The sequence below is a fragment of the Durio zibethinus genome, chromosome 19 (genome assembly GCF_047325235.1).
Source record: "Durio zibethinus cultivar Kanyao isolate XHJ-2024 chromosome 19, ASM4732523v1, whole genome shotgun sequence".
In the NCBI taxonomy this organism is placed as follows: Eukaryota; Viridiplantae; Streptophyta; class Magnoliopsida; order Malvales; family Malvaceae; genus Durio; species Durio zibethinus.
Genome location: NC_143180.1, coordinates 2,330,807 through 2,351,288, shown reverse-complemented (window position 1 = coordinate 2,351,288; position 20,482 = coordinate 2,330,807). Strand labels below are relative to the sequence as shown.

At 29.1% G+C, this 20,482-nt stretch overlaps 3 protein-coding genes across 6 annotated transcripts; 2 read left to right on the top strand and 1 right to left on the bottom strand.

Annotated features, from left to right (window-relative positions):
• The first annotated feature begins 6,168 nt into the window (after positions 1–6,168).
• On the top strand, positions 6,169–7,060 carry LOC111309783 (small polypeptide DEVIL 11-like). Its single transcript, XM_022908790.2, has one exon. It carries the CDS (start codon positions 6,354–6,356, stop codon positions 6,612–6,614), a length of 261 nt encoding a protein of 86 aa, XP_022764525.1. The 5' UTR covers positions 6,169–6,353; the 3' UTR covers positions 6,615–7,060.
• A 5,923-nt stretch (positions 7,061–12,983) lies between these two features.
• On the top strand, positions 12,984–15,441 carry LOC111310193 (FKBP-like peptidyl-prolyl cis-trans isomerase family protein). The gene is made up of 6 exons (XM_022909395.2): positions 12,984–13,149; positions 13,898–14,027; positions 14,315–14,448; positions 14,525–14,604; positions 14,896–14,988; positions 15,130–15,441. The coding sequence occupies exons 2-6, from the start codon at positions 13,919–13,921 to the stop codon at positions 15,278–15,280; spliced, it is 567 nt and encodes a 188-aa protein (XP_022765130.1). The 5' UTR covers positions 12,984–13,149; positions 13,898–13,918; the 3' UTR covers positions 15,281–15,441.
• LOC111310192 (E3 ubiquitin-protein ligase SDIR1-like) lies at positions 15,250–18,611 on the bottom strand. 4 transcript variants are annotated; one of them, XM_089748291.1, is made up of 10 exons: positions 18,401–18,547; positions 18,291–18,313; positions 17,806–18,008; positions 17,213–17,267; positions 17,059–17,111; positions 16,723–16,951; positions 16,461–16,575; positions 15,995–16,040; positions 15,737–15,862; positions 15,250–15,614 (listed from the first exon to the last, which is right to left on the bottom strand). In XM_089748291.1, the coding sequence occupies exons 3-10, from the start codon at positions 17,881–17,883 to the stop codon at positions 15,495–15,497; spliced, it is 822 nt and encodes a 273-aa protein (XP_089604417.1). In that variant the 5' UTR covers positions 17,884–18,008; positions 18,291–18,313; positions 18,401–18,547; the 3' UTR covers positions 15,250–15,494. The 4 variants fall into 4 exon arrangements, with proteins under 4 accessions (XP_089604417.1, XP_022765124.1, XP_022765128.1 ...); XM_022909389.2 differs by having other exon boundaries at positions 15,737–15,865; positions 18,401–18,510; XM_022909393.2 differs by lacking the exon at positions 18,291–18,313 and having other exon boundaries at positions 18,401–18,611.
• Between the last annotated feature and the right edge of the window lie 1,871 nt (positions 18,612–20,482).

Here is a 20,482-nt window from a genome sequence, read left to right as displayed (position 1 = left end):
GTGACATAATGAAGCATTTTTTGGGTCTTTGAGGAGAATATATATTAAGCTGCCAATTAAGCTTGATTAGCATAATCAAACCAACAATGACCATATATAACAATGGAAGAAGAAAACATGAGATATATTTTTCTTTTGGCCACTGCACCCTATTCCTTGAACATGGGCATGCTTTAAGGGATTTGTTTCTCCATTTGAAACTCAATTATATGAAGCATTTAAGGGAGCTTATGATTGAGAATGAATCTACTCTGATAAAAGATCATAAAGGGAGTCATGGAGAAATGAGATATGGGAAATGTTCATGGCTAAATTCAACTTCTAGAGTAGTATCAAAATAATCATTGCTTTGGGGACTTCAATAAGCAAGGAAAGTTTCCATTAAGTGGATATGAAGTAATGAAGAAATCAAGATAACTTTCTGGTTTTGCACATGGGAAAATGTTGATACTTGCAGTAGACAAAGCATATCTGCAATTTCTTCAAGGAAGATTGACCGAAAATGGTATGAAGGAATGAACAACAGATTTTTTTATCAAAGAATAATTTGTCCAAATGCATTTAATAAAATCCATATGAACTTTATAACGAATAAAGTAAACCGGACGATATGCTATGAGTGTAGCTGATACATTCAGTTGGGACTGATTGAAACTTTATGCTCAAGACAGATAATTGAATTACACAGAAATATGTTTCCTTGAGGCCATAGTTAGACCATGCATATTGGTTTATGTTCATCTATTGCCAGCAACACTGTTTTTTTCTCTGTTTTTTAATGATTGGCATTGGTAAAGATTGTTGCAGAAGTTGAGGATATTTAATTAATATGGCAGACATGTTTATGAAATATGTTGTCTCTTGGCAGAAAATTAAGTCAAACAATGAAGAAAATCTTCTTCAACCATAATTATCAATATCAATCATAAGATTATAACCAAATATGTAACAGTCAAATTATATCAGACATTTGTTCAATTTCTAGTTCACACAGATTCAGACAGCAATAAGAAAGAAAAGTTTTTCTTCAAGTAAACTATGAAAAAAAAAAAAAACAATCTTGCATGCCCCCTTTTAATGAACCCCAAAGGTTTGACTGAATTTTGCAGAAATTTCTTGTTCTTGTTTAGTTGTTTTCAGTTGCAAATGGTTAGGCAGTTTTTGCAAGGAGAGGCTGGTGTCTGGTTTGAAGGTTTTGCTCACATGGATGCATGTGAATCAGTTCTCAGCTCTCATCTGCCACTTGACACATACAACAAACAATATTGTTGGGATGAGTTCAGCCTATACTCTTCCACTTGAGGTTGAGAAAAGAAAAGGGAACCATAGAATAGGACAAAACCTTTTCTAATTATTAGCTACAATTAAAACTTAGTCAATTATCTTTAATTAAGTATACTAAATTAAAATTGCACTTTGATCCAAGATGTCACCTGACTCACTTCCTCATTCTTTAAATTTTCTTTTATGTAACTTGAATAATTTTTTTCTAAGTTTTTTCATATATTTAAAGAATCGAAACAAATCTTTATATATGTCAGACGCGAATATTTCAAGAAAGAAAATGAAGGGTCGCAGCAAATTAAGTTCTTCTCTTGTATATTAAACATAATGAGCTTAATTAAAGTAAATTTTGTATTAGAGAATAGTATATCTGCTACTGCTGAGAACTTTGACTGGTATCCTAGGCAAAAACAAAGATACCATAAAAATCTAATCAAGGAAATTAACATTGTAAAGTGTTTTGAGAGCAAATGCTGCTTCTCCAATGAACATGGCAAACTTTAAGGGAGCTGCTGTTCATCATTTCTTCATATTTTTATCACCCGTCTTTTTTTTTTTTTTTATATAAAAATTAAGTTGGGGAAAGTGATGAAGATGATGAATTCCACATGTAAAGTTGATGATTGATGGTGCCTAAACACTGAAAAAGAGAATTTATTTGTTTTTATTTTAATATTTACATTCATGGAAGGTGGTCCAGAATTTGTTTCAAGGCAAGATCAAGACATATTTCTCCTCTCCAGGCTTGCTGGAAGAGAGAAAGAAAGTTTTACTTGAGAGGAAATGAAGTAATCAAGAAAAAGAAAAATCATGAGGATTTGGATTTGTCAAAAAGCTTTCCTTCCATTAAGAAACACATAAATTCATTTTCCTGCCTATCAAATTGGTGATGAAAAACAAAAATCTCTATAAAATTAATAAGTGAAATGCTAATCTTTTGAAATCTTTTCATGATTAAAATTATTAATTGTATAATCTACTAATAGAATGCTCGATTTTTAATTTCACTTATCAAAATTCAATTTTAATAGTTTCAAATATTAAAAAAAAAAAGATAAAAGCCTACTTATAATTAAAATTCTAATCAGTACAAAACTAATATAACTGTGGTTTACATAAAAACATTTGATTTAATCATTGATATTTTTTTTAAAAAAGTAAAATTTGAAATATCTTTTTAAAAATACAAAAAAAAAAAAAAAACCTTTCATTGTGAATTTTTTTGAGCCTTTCTTATAAATTGATCGGTCATGCAATTTATTAAATTTACGAGAATAACTCAATTGTACTTAATAAATGAAATATAAAATTAATGAAAATTTAGTAAACCAAATTTCAAGTGGTTTGCAAAAATTAATATCATTAGATTGAATTATTTCATAAAATTTTAACAATCTAAACCCTAAATTAGACTCATATAACTAAAATCAAGTGAAATAGAGAATAATATAATTATAATTTAATTATTAAAATTATTTAAACAAAAATTTGTACCCAAAAAAAAGGTCTTCGTACAATAAACATAATCTATTTTCTTTAACTCTCTCTCATTCTCATACTTCACTTAAGAATAAAAAGATATTAAAGCAAATGGAAAATTATAAAATAAACTAAATTAAAACATTGATTAATCAAAGATTCTTTTTCAAAGTTTTTACCCATGCGCTGTTTTGACGGTTGAAACATAGTAAAATAACTGGTTAGGACTTCTGGTCCGAAAGACCAGAAACAGAAGGCTGCCTTTGTGCCAGCTGACATGTGTGAATTAAAGAAATACTAGTGATATATTAAAATTTTTTCAGTTCATAATGTATTGAACTTTTACTTTTAACCATAGTAAGTATCAAATTAGTTCATTTAATTGGCAAGGATTACTTTTCTCGATATAAAGATTTGATATTCGAGTTTAGTCGATAATTTTTTATTAAAATTATTTTAAATGCATGATCAATAATTATTATTTGTATATTATCGAATATGATACATCATATTTTGATCACTTAAAAATTGAGTAACCTATTTATGCCTAGATTTTTTATACCAAAAATATATATAATAAGACTTAAGTTTTTAGCATTTGGGTAGTGATCCTATCATTTGGATTAATGGGGCTTATCTAATTTTACATTGAATGTTTCGAAATTATATGTTAATTTGTTTGATTTACAATTGCTTTATTTTTATAGAATTTTTATTGATAATTTATAAAAATGAACTCATATATACTACATGTTAAATATTATTTTACAATAAAAAAATCAATGGATGGTAATAAAATTAAATTTTAATTTTTTTAATTTTGATTTTAAATTTCAATATTATAGTAATTATTAGATTTGAAGATTAATATATTTGTATCGTATAAAATATTAAAATTCGTATATTCATATTATATTTTATATGAAAATTATGTATCACAATTCGTATCTGACACTAAAATATGAAATATAATTTTTTAATTTTGTTAAACTTATAAATAATTATTATTAAAATTTCAAATCGTGTTACTTTTATATTTTATTTTTGTATCATATTTGTTTTATGTTATTATATCGCATTTTAAATTATTGATTTTAATAATTACAGTTTATAAATAATGAAGAATATATAAAATGTAAAAAGTGGTGGCAATTGAGTAGGTGAAATCCGATTTGAATTGGATGTTTTAGGTAAAAAATTTCAAACCATTTTAGATTTAGGTGATTTTAATTTTGGATTTTTTGAGTTTAACATTCAGTTATTAAAATTCAAATTATCGAACTATGATCATAACGGTTAAAACAAAGAAAATGAGAAGAGGAAAACAAAGAAAAGAAAATAATTGACATAATAATAAATCCAAGTTTCCAATTTTGAATCTTATCAACAAAGACAATGTCCAAAAGTTTGAGTTGCCTGACCAATTAGGATGTCATTGAGCCGGGAAGCGTGTGGTTCAGTCCGTGTGGCGATCAGTTTGTGAGTGAAAAAGATTTACCATACTCCTTGGAATAGGTGAAAATTATTTACATCTCTCCCTTCAAAAAATCTCAAAATTTAATACTCTATTTTTACTGAGTATTTGACAGCAGTTAATTTGAAATATCAAGAAGATAATTTTCTTGGATTTTCCCCATGTTTTAATAATTGAACAGAGATTGAACCGGTTTGATATTCGATTTGATCGACCGATTCAACATGACTAGAAATTTTGATATCTTTGATGTTAATAGAAACAAGCATTTTCTTTTGATTTGCAATTAAAATTTTAAGCATCCAAAAATGACCAAAACAATAAGCAACCATATGAGAAAATGTCACCAAGGCAAAGACAAAGAAATTTGTCAAAACTTACCCTATTTGATGCAGAAAACTTGAGCTAATGTTTCATTTTAATTCAATTATTTATATAATTATCGTTAAAAATTAATAATATAATAAATATGATTTTTAAATTTTTTTATTTTTAAAAATATTTTAATTTTGTCATTTTTTTAAAACTCATTACTTCTAAATACAACATTTCAATGTAACTATAAATTCAATATACTTAACAAACTAACATCTATAGTGGCTAAAGGTGATTGAGGAGACATCGAGGGTTTGATTTCAAACCAAACTCCCATTTCTTTTACTTGTACTAAGATTTTACTCTTTTGATATAACTAAAAAAATATACTAAACAAACTAACATTTATAGTAAAAATGTCGATTTACAACAAATTTATTCTCAATCATCAAATATGAGTAAAATTTTAATATGCTTGTAACGAATTTATTTTTAATTAAAATTTTATAATATGATCATTTTGTAAAATACAATTAAATTTAATTGATAAAGTCTAAAAATTTTGTTGTTATATGTGATATTAGGGTTTAAGTTCAAATCTGTCATTGTATTATAAATTAGTATTGAATCTTAGTATCGTGTTTTAATTTTGTTAAATTTTGTGACATTTTAAATTTTATCAATTTTTATTATAAAATACCAAAATTATGAATATTTGCCATCTACATTAATAAAATGTTTCGTGAAATATCTTACTCTTTGTCTAACAATTAATGAGATTAAAATTTTAATAATAAAATTTGTTGATGATATTTTTGGATATTAGTTGGGGGACGACGGTCCGGAAGCTATGCAAAAGGGAAACTTGAACCTATAGCAAAAAAGTATGGTTAAGGTGCGTTAGAGTTTGTTTTTAAATCGTATTTCGATATGCAAGTCAATAAATATTTTACGATTTATTGAGAAAGAAGATATACAATAAATATTAAGGAAGCAAAAAAAAATGCTTAGTTCATATTATACTTAGGCATCCTTTTTACTTTATATCTAAGAGGAAAGGAGGTGACATAATTAAAATAATTAATAATTGATAATGAATTTATGTAGAACTCGAAAATCGATTACATGAATAATTTTAAATAAATTAAAAATCGGTTATACTATTTCGAAATGATGTCTTATTTGAATGTTAATGGAATTAGTTGAGAGTCCTTCCCTGGTAAAAGTAAGCTTGATTTGTGTATAGAGATTTAGATGTCGATCTTACTTAAGGTAACATGATAATTAGATGTGTGTTGATTTAACAATTATGAGAGTTGATTTTATTGATTGAACAAATAAGTATAGCAAAATTCAATATAAAAATAAAAAATAAATATAACATCCAATATGAAAGCATAATATATCAACAAATTTTACCTTAATAAGCTAAAATTACAAGTTTTCAGCTGCAAAATTAGGCTTAATATTTTATACTATATTCTTAAAATATATTTGTTTGGTGGGCCACTTGAGGAGAAGCCCAGGCGATGCCCACTGCCACACCACACCACACCCATCTGCTGCCATTTTTTTTCCCTCGACTTATTATAAATAATGACCCTAACCCCTTACCTTACTCTTAACCACTACAAAATTCACTTCCTGTTTTGCTCATTCAATTCTCTCTCTCTCTCTTTAGCTTCCAAAAGGAAAAGGGTACTAAAAAATCCACAAAAAAGATCCCATTGATCTTTTTCCAAGCTAAAAAGAACCCATCCTTTTGTTTTTTAGATTGTTCTTTTTTTTGTTGGTTTCGGCCATGGCTTCAACTCTTGCAACAAGTTCGAGTGCGCCACCAAGTTTTTACTTTGATGAGAAATGGAAGTTATCAAAGAAAGAAAGTTCATCAAGGAGTCGTTCTTCTTCATTCATGATCAAGAATTCTTCATCTTCTTCAAGTAAAAGATGGGCTTTCACAAGGAAATGTGCGAGATTAGTCAAAGAGCAGAGAGCTCGTTTTTACATCATGAGACGATGTGTTACCATGCTTATTTGCTGGCGTGACTACACTGATTCTTGAATCAAGAAAACCCAAAATTTGGTCTCTTTTTCCCTTTCTTTGAGATGGTTTTTGCCTTTCTTTGGAGGGTCAATTAGCAAGCAAGCGCGCAAAGCTTTGTTTTTTTGGTTTATCAATGGCATCCAAGCAGGAAGAAGAGGAAGAATTTCAAGTTATATATACTTGTATATAAGGATTTGTTCTTTTTTTTTTTTTTTTTGAATCTCCATTTTTGGAGATATGGGTTTTTGCTAATGTGACTGTCTCTTTCATCAAATGATTAATATTAATATAAATAGAGAAAATCAAGCACATTTTTTTTCTTTTTTTTTCTTTTACTTCATATTTATGGCTTGTTTTCTGTTTTATTTTCTGGGTTTCTTTGAGTCTTGAGATCTAAGAAAGAGAGATTCCATTCAACTGTTGCAGGTTTAGCTATGGTGTGGATCTGGGAATGGGTTGCTGACAAAGATTATTATTTAATTGTTATTTTTCAATGATCTTTTTAATTATTAACAGTTTTTAATTCATTATTTCTTTTATTGTTAGTCACATTTGGACATGGGAAAGTGAGTTTTTAAGTGTCCTTGGATGCCTTAAAGGGCAGTGAAGATTCCTTTTTTTCCTCTATTTTTTAACATTAATTTGTATTATGAAAATTAGTAGTAAATTTACTCACATTTTATATTTTTTTATCTAAGAAATGAAAATTTGAAGGCTTAAGTAAAAAAAATCCTAAACTAAATGAAATAATTCAAATTCTTATTTTTTTTAACATTTATTTTCATTAAATTAAATTTTTATTAGGTGAAAATTTATTAATCATTATTATTCAATTCTAATTTAATCAAAAATTTAATTGAATAAAAATATATTTCCAGTTTAGATAAATTATTAAAAATTTAATTGAATAAAAAAATTTTTAAGAGTTTAATTGGATAAATAATAAAATTGATTGCAATATAATAATAAAAAATTAGATAATTATTTAATTTTTCTTTAAAAATTTCTTATATTTAAGGCAATTTTAAATAATTTTAAGAAAGGAAATTTAGGTAGGAATTTTTTATGTTTCCACTACAACAAAGGGTGGAGTTATTGGGCACTACATTCTATGTTCTGTGAAAAAAACCAAATGACCATATTATCCTGCCAGTTTGAGGCCTTTGACCAGCCATGGACCACTTTGACCTCTTATCCTTAGTAAGGGCACATTGGTAAATCCATTTCTATTGGTAACTGGTAATAATTTTTTTTTTGGTGGTTTTCAGTGTTAGTACATATTTTATTTAAATTTGATGAATTGTTTTTTATTGATGATTCTAGTAAATACATGAATTTACAGGGCATTTGTGTCCACAGAATTATTACAGCTGGGTTTCCCTACAGTTGAGACTGTGAGCGGTGAAGTGTGGTGTTTATCGATGGATCTGACCATTCATTTTTTTAAAATGGAAACCCTTTGGAAATCATAAAGTTTCAGTACTAAAATAAGAAATCTACAGTAAAATTAAATTATTTTGCCTGCCATATGTATACAAATGAAAGTTTGCACCCGTTTCAGAATTGTAACTCAATTTTTCAACCACATGTATTCGAAGCATATTTCGATTTTTTTTTTTTTTTTTCGAATCGAATTTAAAAAACATATTTTTTTATATTAGTATAACAGATTATGAATTTTTAGTAAATGAAGTTTTATTTTGATAGTAAAATAATTTTGATATTTAAAATATATCATTATTTTTTATTTAAATTATTTTTTAAAATTTTTAAATTAAAAAAATTTACTCAAATTTAATTTTACGTAATCGAAAAATAGAGTCAATGAGAATCAATGTATATATAGAATTGATCGATGGATGATTGGTCTTTTTCAATCTTCTTATGTAACCATGACATTTGATCTGTTTGCTTGTATTCAAAGGAAAATTGCTTTGTAAAATAAAATAATGTTTAATTCGTGTTTTTGAATAAAAAAATATGTTCAATTTTAATATGATTATATCAAATGATTAATTTTGACTAAATTCGATATGTAATCTTATTTTTTTAGTATAAAACTTAAAAAAATAAAATTTTTACTCGTATTATTGTTATCTCAATCTTTTGAATTAATGAAAACGACAAGAATTAAAATTAAGTGAATTAGGTTTAAGAATAGAGTAAAAATAATTTCAGATGAATCACATTTCAACTTAGTCCAAGTTTCTTCATAGCCGAAATTGATGTCATTGATAAGAATTTATCACTTTTTAATTATGTCCATTTGTGAGCAAAGACAAATTGGTACGATAAGTTTGTTTGTTTTTGGCTTTTGTGTCTCACTTTCATGATCTTCATCTCCTCTCACTTTCTTTGGGGTCCTCCTTATAGATTTAGGTCAAAAAAGATGCTTTGCTTTTTTCTCTTCCCACATTTCCTTCATGGCATGCAATTTCTAGTTAGGCAATCAAATTAACAAGCATCACTAATAGAATTAAAAGTCTATTTAGATATACAATGAGATTAAAAATAATAATAATAATAATTATAATTATGATTAAAAAAATTATTATAATTATCATTAAAAAAATTTATGTTGAATAAATTTCATTGAAATTAATATTTAAATTTAACTAATAATACGATGAACTTAATTGTATTACATTAAAAATACAATGAAATCCAAACCTTGCTAAATCAAGATTTAAACAATAATGATTGAATTTTAGCTAGGCATGCTAAATGGGACCCTAAAAATTTGAGAACAAAATGATAAGAAAGAGATGGAAATAAAAAATTACAAAGCATTCCCTAAACTTTAATGTAGGAGGTGGCTTAGACCCCTAAATGGTCAAAGAAAGAAAGTGGGAAAAACATTGGTCACCCCACAAATCTTAATTAGGATCATTAAGCATCTTTGATTGAAATTTGGGTGTCTATTTTTTTTATCATTACACATCAATATGCTCTTTGTTGTCAATTGTGGTCTAAAAGTGGTTTTTCTATTTTTGTTGGGGTTTATAATGATGATTTTATCAAGTTGTGTTTTGACCCATATTTATATTCAACAATGACTCAAATCTTCCTTTTTTTTTTTTTGGCTAATTGATTGTGGAATCTTAGCTTGTGACCATACCTTAAATAAAATATTAGCTATTCATCTCAATAAGTCAAAAAATTTGCAAGCCTCATTATGAATCCCATACCTCATTTATTTTTCTTTTTCAAATAAAGAACCTTTTCAGCTTTAATTTTCAACAAAAATGTATTTATAAGTTGTGGAAATTAAATTTGAGCCATAAATTTTTTAATAAATTAAATTTTAATCACTAAAATTAAAAATCCAACAATAATTTAAAATATAAAAAAAGGTCACTTGGGCCCAAATTTGCTGTTGGAGTGGTCCATAGTTTAAGGAAAGCTTCCAATATGTCCTTCAAACTTAGAACAATTTATGGCACCCATTCTATCATTTACATTAAGGGTCAATAGATTTGGGTTCAAACCCTAATCCTGAAGTACTAAACCAAACAAGGTGTTAAGCAAAAACTATGACCCCCAATGCCAAAATCACAAAAACTTATGTGGGACAAGCCCTAAAACCTGAGAATTTTGCAATATATAGGACAAGCTCTAAGAAATAGGCAGAACCTTTAGGTCCCCTCTTTGTCAACGGTCACATCAATGACACGCAAGCTTGAACAATATGATAAAACCCTGAAATTGGAAGTATCCCACCTGGCGTCGCCCCATTGGGTTTGGTAACCTTTCAAATGGGACCATCAGTCACATGGGAGGCAAAGAAAAATAGGACTCCCTACCCTTCACAAGGGGTTACGGGGATCTAAAGGGTCACCTCCTTCCCCGCTATCGTGTTTTAGATAAATTTGATAATTCGTATGGTATAAAATATTATATTTATAATATATTATAATTTATATTAATATAAAAATATAAAATTTATATTTTTTATTTTATTAAATTTATTTATAATTTTTTTAAAATTTTAAATTATATTATTTTCATAATATTTATTTATATTATTTTTATATTATATTATTATATCATATTATAAATTGTTAAGGGGTTTTGGCACCCTAGCTTAGGAGCAGCTAGGGGTAGTGGTGGCGTGGGCTTTTTGCCCACATGAGATTTTAGCGGATGAGAGGAAAGTTTTGGCCTTTGGGAGGGACAATTATTGGAGGGTAAGGTCCCCTTTGTTTCACTTCTCCAAGGGACTTATCACAAACATTAAATTATGGATGCCTTTGCCTAGATTTGTATGTGGGTATATATCTGGACCACATTCCATTATCTCTTTGCTTTTTATGCATTGCATTTGGACTTGGCCAAACCTTGTCCATGAACATGGCCTTGTTAATTTGAGTAATGTTTTTAATATGTTTGGGGATCTCAACTCAGTTTAATTGTTTGTATGTTATAACAAAAATAGATCATTCTAGTTGGACGTAACTCAAATAATAATAATTTTTTTTATATTTAAATGAGGATACCATTTAAAAAGAGAGTATATATTCAATAAATGACTTAGGTTTTGTGCCATAATAGTCAAGTGTCAACGTCGTTTTGGCCTCCATTCAAAATTTAGTAGGAGAAAATGAATTTTCATCAATGGATAAAGCATGGAACAAATAAAGTATTTTTTATCCTCATTTTCATCTCGAGATGTTTTGTATTATATTTATTTTTGTATTCACATTCAATGAATATTTTAAATTTATCTTCATTTTGATAAACATCCCATGGATATTTAACTATAGCTTTTTTTAAAATTAAAAATAAAAAATTATTTTTTAATTTTTTCTTATATATTTGGATAATTTTTTTTATAAACATATATTTTTTTAATAAAAATATATTAATTATCATTAATCTAAAATAATAATTTATATTGTTTAATAAAAAATATATTTATTAAACATATATAAATATATATGTTGGTACAAGTATGTGATGAGTATCGACAAATGTTATATTATCTGTTCTTATCCTTATATTTAATAAAAATTTAAAATCATATTCATTTTTATCTCAATCGAGTAAAAAATCAAAATTTTCATTACATATGAATAAAATTAACATTTTTATTTTCATTGCATTGACCACCATCACTAAATGGGGTTTTAAAAGATTAAAAACTAGCTGACGATCTTTGACGACGTTTGTGAGATCTTTGCTTGGGATGAGGGTTTGATTCTCTATGTTTTTGCATTGTAACGTTCATATTATGTGAATTGGTCAAAAGTCATGAATTCATGGCTATAACGTAACATTCTCACAACTCACTACAATTCTAATTGTGTTGATAATGAATTCCCATTTTGTGCATTTACTTCTTTGTGTAAATGGCAATGGAAAAAAATGTTTTTGTTTGCTTGTGTGATTCTCATGTCAATGATAATTCAATCAATCTTTTTAAGGCAAAACAGGGGATATCTCAATCGGGTGAAAGAACGGAGGAATCTTATATGACCCAATATATTTGATAGTGAAGAACATGTGCTCTATATGATTAAAAGAAAAAAAAAAGGAAGAAGTGAAAGTGAGCCACTATTTTCTCTCCTTTGGGTGAAAAGAAATTTGGTACATTAATCTCATTTAATTTTCCATAACAAGGGAGGAAAAAGGAAAAAAATACTCATTTTGTTACATCAAATTATTTTATTTAAGATTTCATTGTTGGTTTTTTTTTTTTTTATTTCTTATACATGATACGAACAAAATAACATAATAAAATTATATAAAATTTTAGTAACGAGTACTTATAAAACACTTTTAAAAGTTAAATATAAAGTAATTTATTTTTAATATATTATAATTAATAACATATTTCTGCATTTAATATAAAACATTAAAACAATATTTTAACTAAACTTTAAAAAATCCTAAAAACATAGTTAGCAAAATTCAATGATAAATTTTATTCTCCTCCCCAACTAGTTTTTATTTGTCCATTTACAAATTTCTCTTCAAAAGAAAAATATTTTCACATTAAAAAATTTGATTCAATAATTAATGCATAAACTCTCTTGAAAAAAAAAATTGAATATCTCTTTTCTCATATTAAAAATACAACTTTTCTCTTTCTCTTTCCCACCATTTTTCTTTCCCAACTTTGCAGAGGCCCTGTCCAACTAAAAAGCACATCGTCCATAAATTTTGCACATTTGGGCCCAAAGCCCATATAATTGGGGCCATTGAGCCATCAGCGAAGCTCCTCCCACGTCCCACCTAGAACCACTCAGATGCCCACGTTTTAACATCACGCGTCAATACATGCCAAAAGAATTCAACATTTTTACTTCACCGTGTGTTTCACACGCTTAGCAAAGCGACTGGGAATATCAATTCCCTTCTCCACTTAGGAAAAACAATTTTATTTTTATTATAACTCTTCAGCAAACCGGTGAAAAAAACAACAAACTACATTTTGACGACTGTATGGCCACCAGAATCGACGGCGATCGCTCCCGAATTAGCGCCTTCAAACCGACCGGAATACCGAATTGCTCACTCTCTATCCGAATCCGCTGCCCTCGCTCCAATCCGGGTTAGTTAAAGTACACATATATTTTACTTAGTTAAATTTTCTGTTTTTCTTTAAAGCCTTAGGGTTTTAAGCTACTGTAATTTTTTATTTGAAATTAGATTAGAGGGGAATCTAAGGAATTGGACCCTTTTTTAGGGTTTTACTTTTTTAATACAGTTTTAAGAGATTTTGTGAGGGAAAAGAACCCAATTATGTAAAATGATATATTAATATGATATTGATATTTCCAATTTGGGGAAATTGATGGGGAAAATGAAGAAATGAGGGTATTAGGATTTAGGGTTTTTCCTATTTACTCCTAATTTTGAGATAAATTGTAAGGAAAACAGTTAAATTGGTATGTTTGTTTGTATATAAGTTTAAGATTGTTTTCTTAAATATTTTGTTGATTTTGGTCTTAAATTAAGGTACCATGGTGGAATATGATCCATATAATTGACTCTGCATGGTGGGACAAGGGCAGATTTTCAATTTGTTTTGTTTGTAAACATGCAAGAATGATCAAGCTTTCGGGGATTGTGGGGTGTTGTAATGGATTCGAGTTGCGTTTACCTTATTCTTATTTCTTGGACAACCTTTTGACTCATAGTTGATTACTGATTTGCTTTTCTTATCTTCCAAGGTTCACCTCGTTATGTGTGTGTGTGGGTTTTCTATGTTGCCTAAATCATCAAAATGATGTTTAATCGATAAGGTTCTAAAAGTTCGTTTTTTTTCTTTTGTATTGGTGTTTCTCTTGTGCGATCAGGTTTTTAAAAGTCTGGACACCATGGATGATGTAATTGATTTAACTGGCGATGGAGGTGTTGTTAAGAAGATCATAACTCGAGCCAAAGCTGGTGCAGTTGCCCCTTCTGAGGACCTTCCTATGGTTGATGGTATGCACTTGGCAGTTGTTGCTCATTCGCTATGATGACTAATGAGTGATATTTAATTCATTTGTTCATGTGTAAACCTTCTTCTGAACCTCTTGGTGGACAAATATCTTTGTACAAGAACATTTGTCATTATATACCCCAATTGCAGTTGAAAAAATGATATCAAGTGATTGGTCAGCTTGAAGTTTCTTTTCGTTTTATCTTTATTCTTTCTATGTAGCTAAAATGTACAAATGAGCACTCGCAGATTCCTGATTTATAAATTTTTCTTGTTTGGTGTTGAACAGTTCATTATGAAGGCACTCTTGCTGAAACTGGTGAGGTTTTTGATACTACACGTGAAGATAACTCTATTTTCTCCTTTGAGCTTGGAAAGGGCACAGTTATTCAAGCTTGGGACATTGCTTTAAGAACTATGAAGGTCAAAATATACTTTCGTCATGCAGTTTTTTAAGTGATTTAGGCTTCAGTTACATATCTTTTTCCCTTTTTAACAGGTTGGTGAAGTAGCAAAAATAACTTGCAAGCCAGAGTATGCCTATGGTACTGCAGGCTCTCCACCTGATATCCCAGCTAAGTAAGTGTTTCTTCTTGTCATCTTTAATGTCATTAAAAATGCATTCTGAGACTCAACAGCTATGTCGATGAAAATATGAGATCTTGAAATGGCATGGTCAATGCATCCAGTAAATTTTATAGTAGTACTTTTTTGAGGGATTTAGTCTGACCTGTTGCACATCCTGGGATGATTCTCCTGTTGAGCATACGGCAGAATTGGCATGCTTGGATATTTAACTTTGAAATTGGATCATTTCTATCTCTCTAATTTCCTAAGGTTGAATTTGATTTTTGCATATTTTTGATGCAGTGCTACCCTTATCTTCGAGGTGGAGTTACTGTCCTGCAGGCCAAGAAAAGGTTTGAGTCTTGGCAGTGCTTCAGAGGAGAGAGCCAGGCTAGAGTAAGTCACATTTTATTTCTTCCACCTTGTTCCACATTATTCTTGTCAGAACGGTCAACCTTGCATCCATTTCTCTCCATATATCTGTCTAATACATGGAACAATGCAAAATTTATTTACCTTTTGATAAATTAAAATCAGAGAGCTGAAGAAGCAGAGGGAACTTGCTGCAGCTGGGAAGGAAGAAGAGAAAAAGAAGAGAGAAGAAGCAAAAGCTGCTGCGGCTGCCCGTATTCAAGCCAAGTTAGATGCCAAGAAAGGTCAAGGAAAAGGGAAGGGCAAAGCCAAATAGTTGCTTATCATACATTAATAGAAGCATAACATTTTGATTTCAGTTGTAATATAAAAATAAATCATTACAAAACTTGTTAGGTGCTTGTATAAACATCAGGCAATAAGTTATTACAGCCCTTCTAGAAATAAGTTAATCAAGTAGACCTTTCATTCTGCTCATTGAGAATGGATATATATGTTAGATACATTGATGAACAGGCCTCCAAAAGTTTCTAAACCATGTAGGAAGCATCTACTCCACCAGTTTCCAGCCACCCAGATCCTGCTCGGAATTTACAAACAGGGCATGTCCCTTGTTGTCGCAACCATGGGTCGATGCAGCTAGCATGAAACTGCAGTAATCACCATGAACTTAATATAAGATTATATCATCATACTCCATTAAATACAAGGACATTCAAGATTTGCCTTTCATATTTGTTTCTTTAATGATAAAAAGAGGCAAAAACAAGACCTGATGCAAACAGGGTAAGCTACGGATAACGTCTCCAACATTGACTTGCTCCAAGCAAACACTGCAGGTCAATTCATCTTCTGAACCCTTTAAGCTGCCGACTGGATTAGCAGGATCCTGCTTCTTCTGCTGAAGAGAATAAACTACCAAGTTATATCGTTTACACCACCCGTTAAAAACAGCGAAACCATAGCCAGATAAGCAACACAGAGACCAACCCTAGAGGTAGAAAAGAGGAGTGGAGAGGAATAAAAATACCTGAAGTGAGTTTGAAGATGACGCTTGTTGAATTGAAGAGTCATTGCTGTAAGCAAAACCAACTTCTCATCAGATTGTTAGCTTATAGGTTCAAAAGTATTTCCACACCAAAGAGAGAGAGAGAGAGAAATATGTAAACTATAAATGCTCTATCAACCCAAAGATTAAACAACTAAAAATGAATACACCACACTTTCTAAAAATTGTCTTCAAGTATTATGTAGACATCACAAAATCACTTCACATTTTCGAGATCAGCCAATCATCTGTTTGTCATTCCAAACTTATAGCCCGGTAGACAATCAAGACTCATGTAAAGTTCCCTAATGCTTCGTTTTAAGGCTTTGTTTAACATTAACTCGTTCAATAGCCCATAAAGCAGACGGGTGCACTTCCAAAATCCATTGAGAGGAAGGTTTATGTTCTTGAATCACGTACACAAACAAACAAGAAAATCGATACTAACCTTTGAGGAGCAGATACCTTATACTTGTGAACTGGCAGGGCATTTATCTCTTCCTCACTCATTGAAGCAGCTGAGGGAACATTGTCGGTATCAAGTGCTCTCAAAGTTTCATAATCTGGTGATAAACACAACTCCTTGTGAACATTAGGATGCAGAAAGAGTGGGTGGGAACAAACTAACGAAAGGTGTCTAAACTATGGTTTTCAATCTTACAACCCCAGTCTAAGAAGCTCATTATTATGCCAAAAAGTAAACACCATACCAAGATCATCAAATTCTCGGTCGAGAAGAGCAAGCTGCAGTCTAAGGCCTTGTAAACGCCCTCTGGTTGCAAGTGCAATAGATGGTGGCATAAGCAACCGTAATTCGGTATGGCCCAAAAGGCCACTCGCTACAGCAGCATGGGCTTGTGCCTGAGCTTGAAGTTGTTGACAGGTGGCATACATTCTTAAGGATGTGGCCATCAAAAACACTCCAAGCACCAGCCAAAGCTACATAAACAATTAACATGAAAGCCCCTTAAAATTTCAAGTTCAAAATAGTGAAGCAAAGAGATAAAATGCCATTTAAAATTTAACAACTTGGTAAAAGAAAATACCAGAAAATTGGGTGACATCTGATGTGAATTCAATATCATAAACAGCAAAAGAACTGTTGCAACAAACAAAAAATATATATATATATATCAATAAAGATTAACAGAACAAATGAAATAACCAGGAATTAACACAAACACAAAGCTATACAAGTACCTGTAATAAGAAACACAAGCGAGTTGGAATTAACAGGACGTCCTGCATGCACACGCTAACAAACAAATGACTTATATCAAAACATATTTATCGAAAACAAAATTAAAAATAACAAAAAATAACTATAATTCAAAAGCCTAAGCACCCATTGTCCTAGCAACCTTTTAGGTCCAACCAATGTAGCCCTCAAAAGCATTTTTAGCTCAAGTTTCTAATAATGAGTAACACTAACTCTAACCCTAATACGGGTTTTCATCAGCAATTGCAACAATGTAAGCCTAAGAAAATGATATATCATAACTATAACTAGACTTGATAATCTAAAACACGACACAATGAAACAACACAAACATGATATGAAAATAGGACACAAAGATGACACGGCTTGAAATTTTAACAATAATTATATATGGGTTTAACTAAACCAAAAAAATGTATTTTATGTTTTCGTGTTGACATGAATTGTGACGCGTAATTTTCATAATATGGTACGAGTACAAAAAATTTAATATTTTACACAATCATGAATACACGAATCACCAAGTCTAACTATAAAAATAGAAAATCAAGTGATCCAAGTAATAGTAACATACCATGGCACGTCTCTCCGGAACAAATCCTGGAAATCCACTCTCTAAATCTGATCTCGTCCCTCGAAAAACAAAACTCATGGTTGTATAAACAAAATTCACCACCTCAACTAAATACCAATAACAATGAAAAAGTTCCCAAATTTTCCAGTCTCAGAGGAATAAAAGAAGTAACTTTATTATATAGAGTCCTAAAAAAAAAAAACCTGCATAAATTAAAAAAAAAAAGAACATTTAATCAGAAAAATCAATGCAATCATATTACATTCTTATTCTCACTCTCGCCACATATTTTAATTAAAATTTAAATAAATCCCTGAAAATTTACTTTAGATGCAAATTTTTTTAAAATCGAAATAATTCTATTTGGAATTATTTTAACACATTTTAGAGTTGTTATTCGAACACAAAAAAATAACAAAATTGATTTAATTCAAAAATTCTAACGAAAATGACCTAAGAACCCTAATCTATAATTATATACGTACATAAGCGGCATCAACGAACATATCTGTAATTGAGAGATTAAAGCTAATAATCAGAAAAAAAAAAAAAAGGGAAAAACAAAGACGAAAGAAAGAGGGGAAAGGTGACTTACGGAGATCGGATGGAAAAACGAGGGTTGATCGCGTTCTCCAAGAAATATAATGTCGATGTTGTTACGTACAAGATTAATGGATCTCAGTCCGCGAGGAGCGAGTTGACTCGGACGCGCCGAGCTTTTCTGCCTACCGCTTTCCTCGTCAGCTTCCAAGAACTTCTTGGCTTCTAGTCTAAACCAACACGAAGACTCCCAAACGATGTCGCTCTTTTCCAGTTCTCTAAAACGACATCGTTTATAATTATTTTTCATAAAAAAAAATGTAATATTTTTTTTTTGAACCTTTTTAAAATTTGGACAGAACAGCCAAACAAGGCACTGTAAGAGAAGGTTAGGTGACAGCCGAGGCAGAAGAATATTGCTGTCTGGTGAGCACTGACTGAAAATTATTGTTTTTAATTTAAAAAAAGGAGGCAAGTTTGAAGTGAGGTGGGACCTTTTTGAACCCACGTGTCGACGACTGAAATTGACTTCTGATAAAAAGCCTCATTATTGATGTACACGTGCATTCTCGCAATGGTATCAGAGCTTTTGACAAGTAGGGTCCACCCTATCACGTAAAAACTAGAAAGTAGCCAATACTAGCCTTCACCTCAAAACACTGCCTTAAATAAATACATTTTTAAAAACATGGATATTAATTATTATGACAACTTTTGCTATTATATCCGACTTTTTTGACCAAATGAAATGCAACTTTGATGATTTCATAAAATTATTCCGAAAAATGGGTCTTTTATACTCTTTTTATTTTTCAGACTTTCATAAAATTTTAATATATTTAGTATTAAATTTTAATTTTTTTAAAATTAAAACTTTATAATTTTTAATCTCAAAAAATAAAAAATTAATAATAATTTTAAAATTTTAAAATAAAAGTTTTAGATGTTCTAAAAAATATGATATAATTTTGAGACATATAAAAAAATTAACAAAAATAAGACAAAGAGAGCAATTATCAATTATAATTATTTTTTTGTTTTGATACTTATAATTTTAAAAATCCTCTCTTAATCTCATCATATTTGTTCATGTTTATTTTTTTAAAATAAATTTATTTTTGATAATTTTTTTAATAAAATAGTAAACTATAAAACATTCAGAAATAAGATATTTAAGTTTAGACTTTAAATTTTTTGATTAAAATTTTTAAATTTTAATTTAATATAATATTTTAGAAAACATTAATCAAAGTTACATTTGTTTGAGTAAAAAATAAAACCATAAACAAACAAAATGAAATTAAAAGAGTGTTAATTCACAAACAAAACTAACCATCAATTATTCAAAATGAAATAATTAAAATGAAATTATTGATTTTGTATTAAAAAATTATATTTGAAAATTTTTTTAAAAATCTAATACTATTTTTATAAAATTATTTTATTTAAATAAATTAATTTTGATTTTTCCTCGTGGAAAATGTTTTAAACCATTATGAGACATATAATCTTAAAAAAGATTCTATATCATTGAAAAAAAATTACTTATTGTCGGCATTCAACCTTTTTAGAAGTTAATTCTCTCACGAAACTTTAAGCTCAAAAGATTTATTTTTTGCCATACAAAAAATTAAAAAAAAATTAAAAACAAACATAAATAAAATTTAAAAAAAAAAAAAAAAAAAAAACAGCACACCCACACACACAAAACAAAAGGAAGTTGTATCCTAGCTGTCACTTGCCAACCAGTGCACCAGCGAAGGTGAATGGGTTGAGTGACTTGACAGTGGCTTTGGCTTGGTGCTTGTACCATATAGCTGCCTTCAAAATTGCCAGCCTGGATTTCTCCAACAGTTCTGACCGTTGAGTCAGAGCTGAGATGTTAATAATTAAAAAGAAAATAAAAATTATGATTATTGATTCATTTATTGTGTTACTGTATTTATGATTATATTTTTAAAAATTTAATCATAAATTAATTTTTTTTATAATATATTTTAAAAATTCAATCACAAAATGATATTTTCTCCTATGATATTGTGAAATAAATGGTATATAATGCGCAATGCAATTCTATGATACTAATTTTTTTACTCAATTCAAAAGCTGCAAGTAAAGATTGAAGTAAAATTTTTGA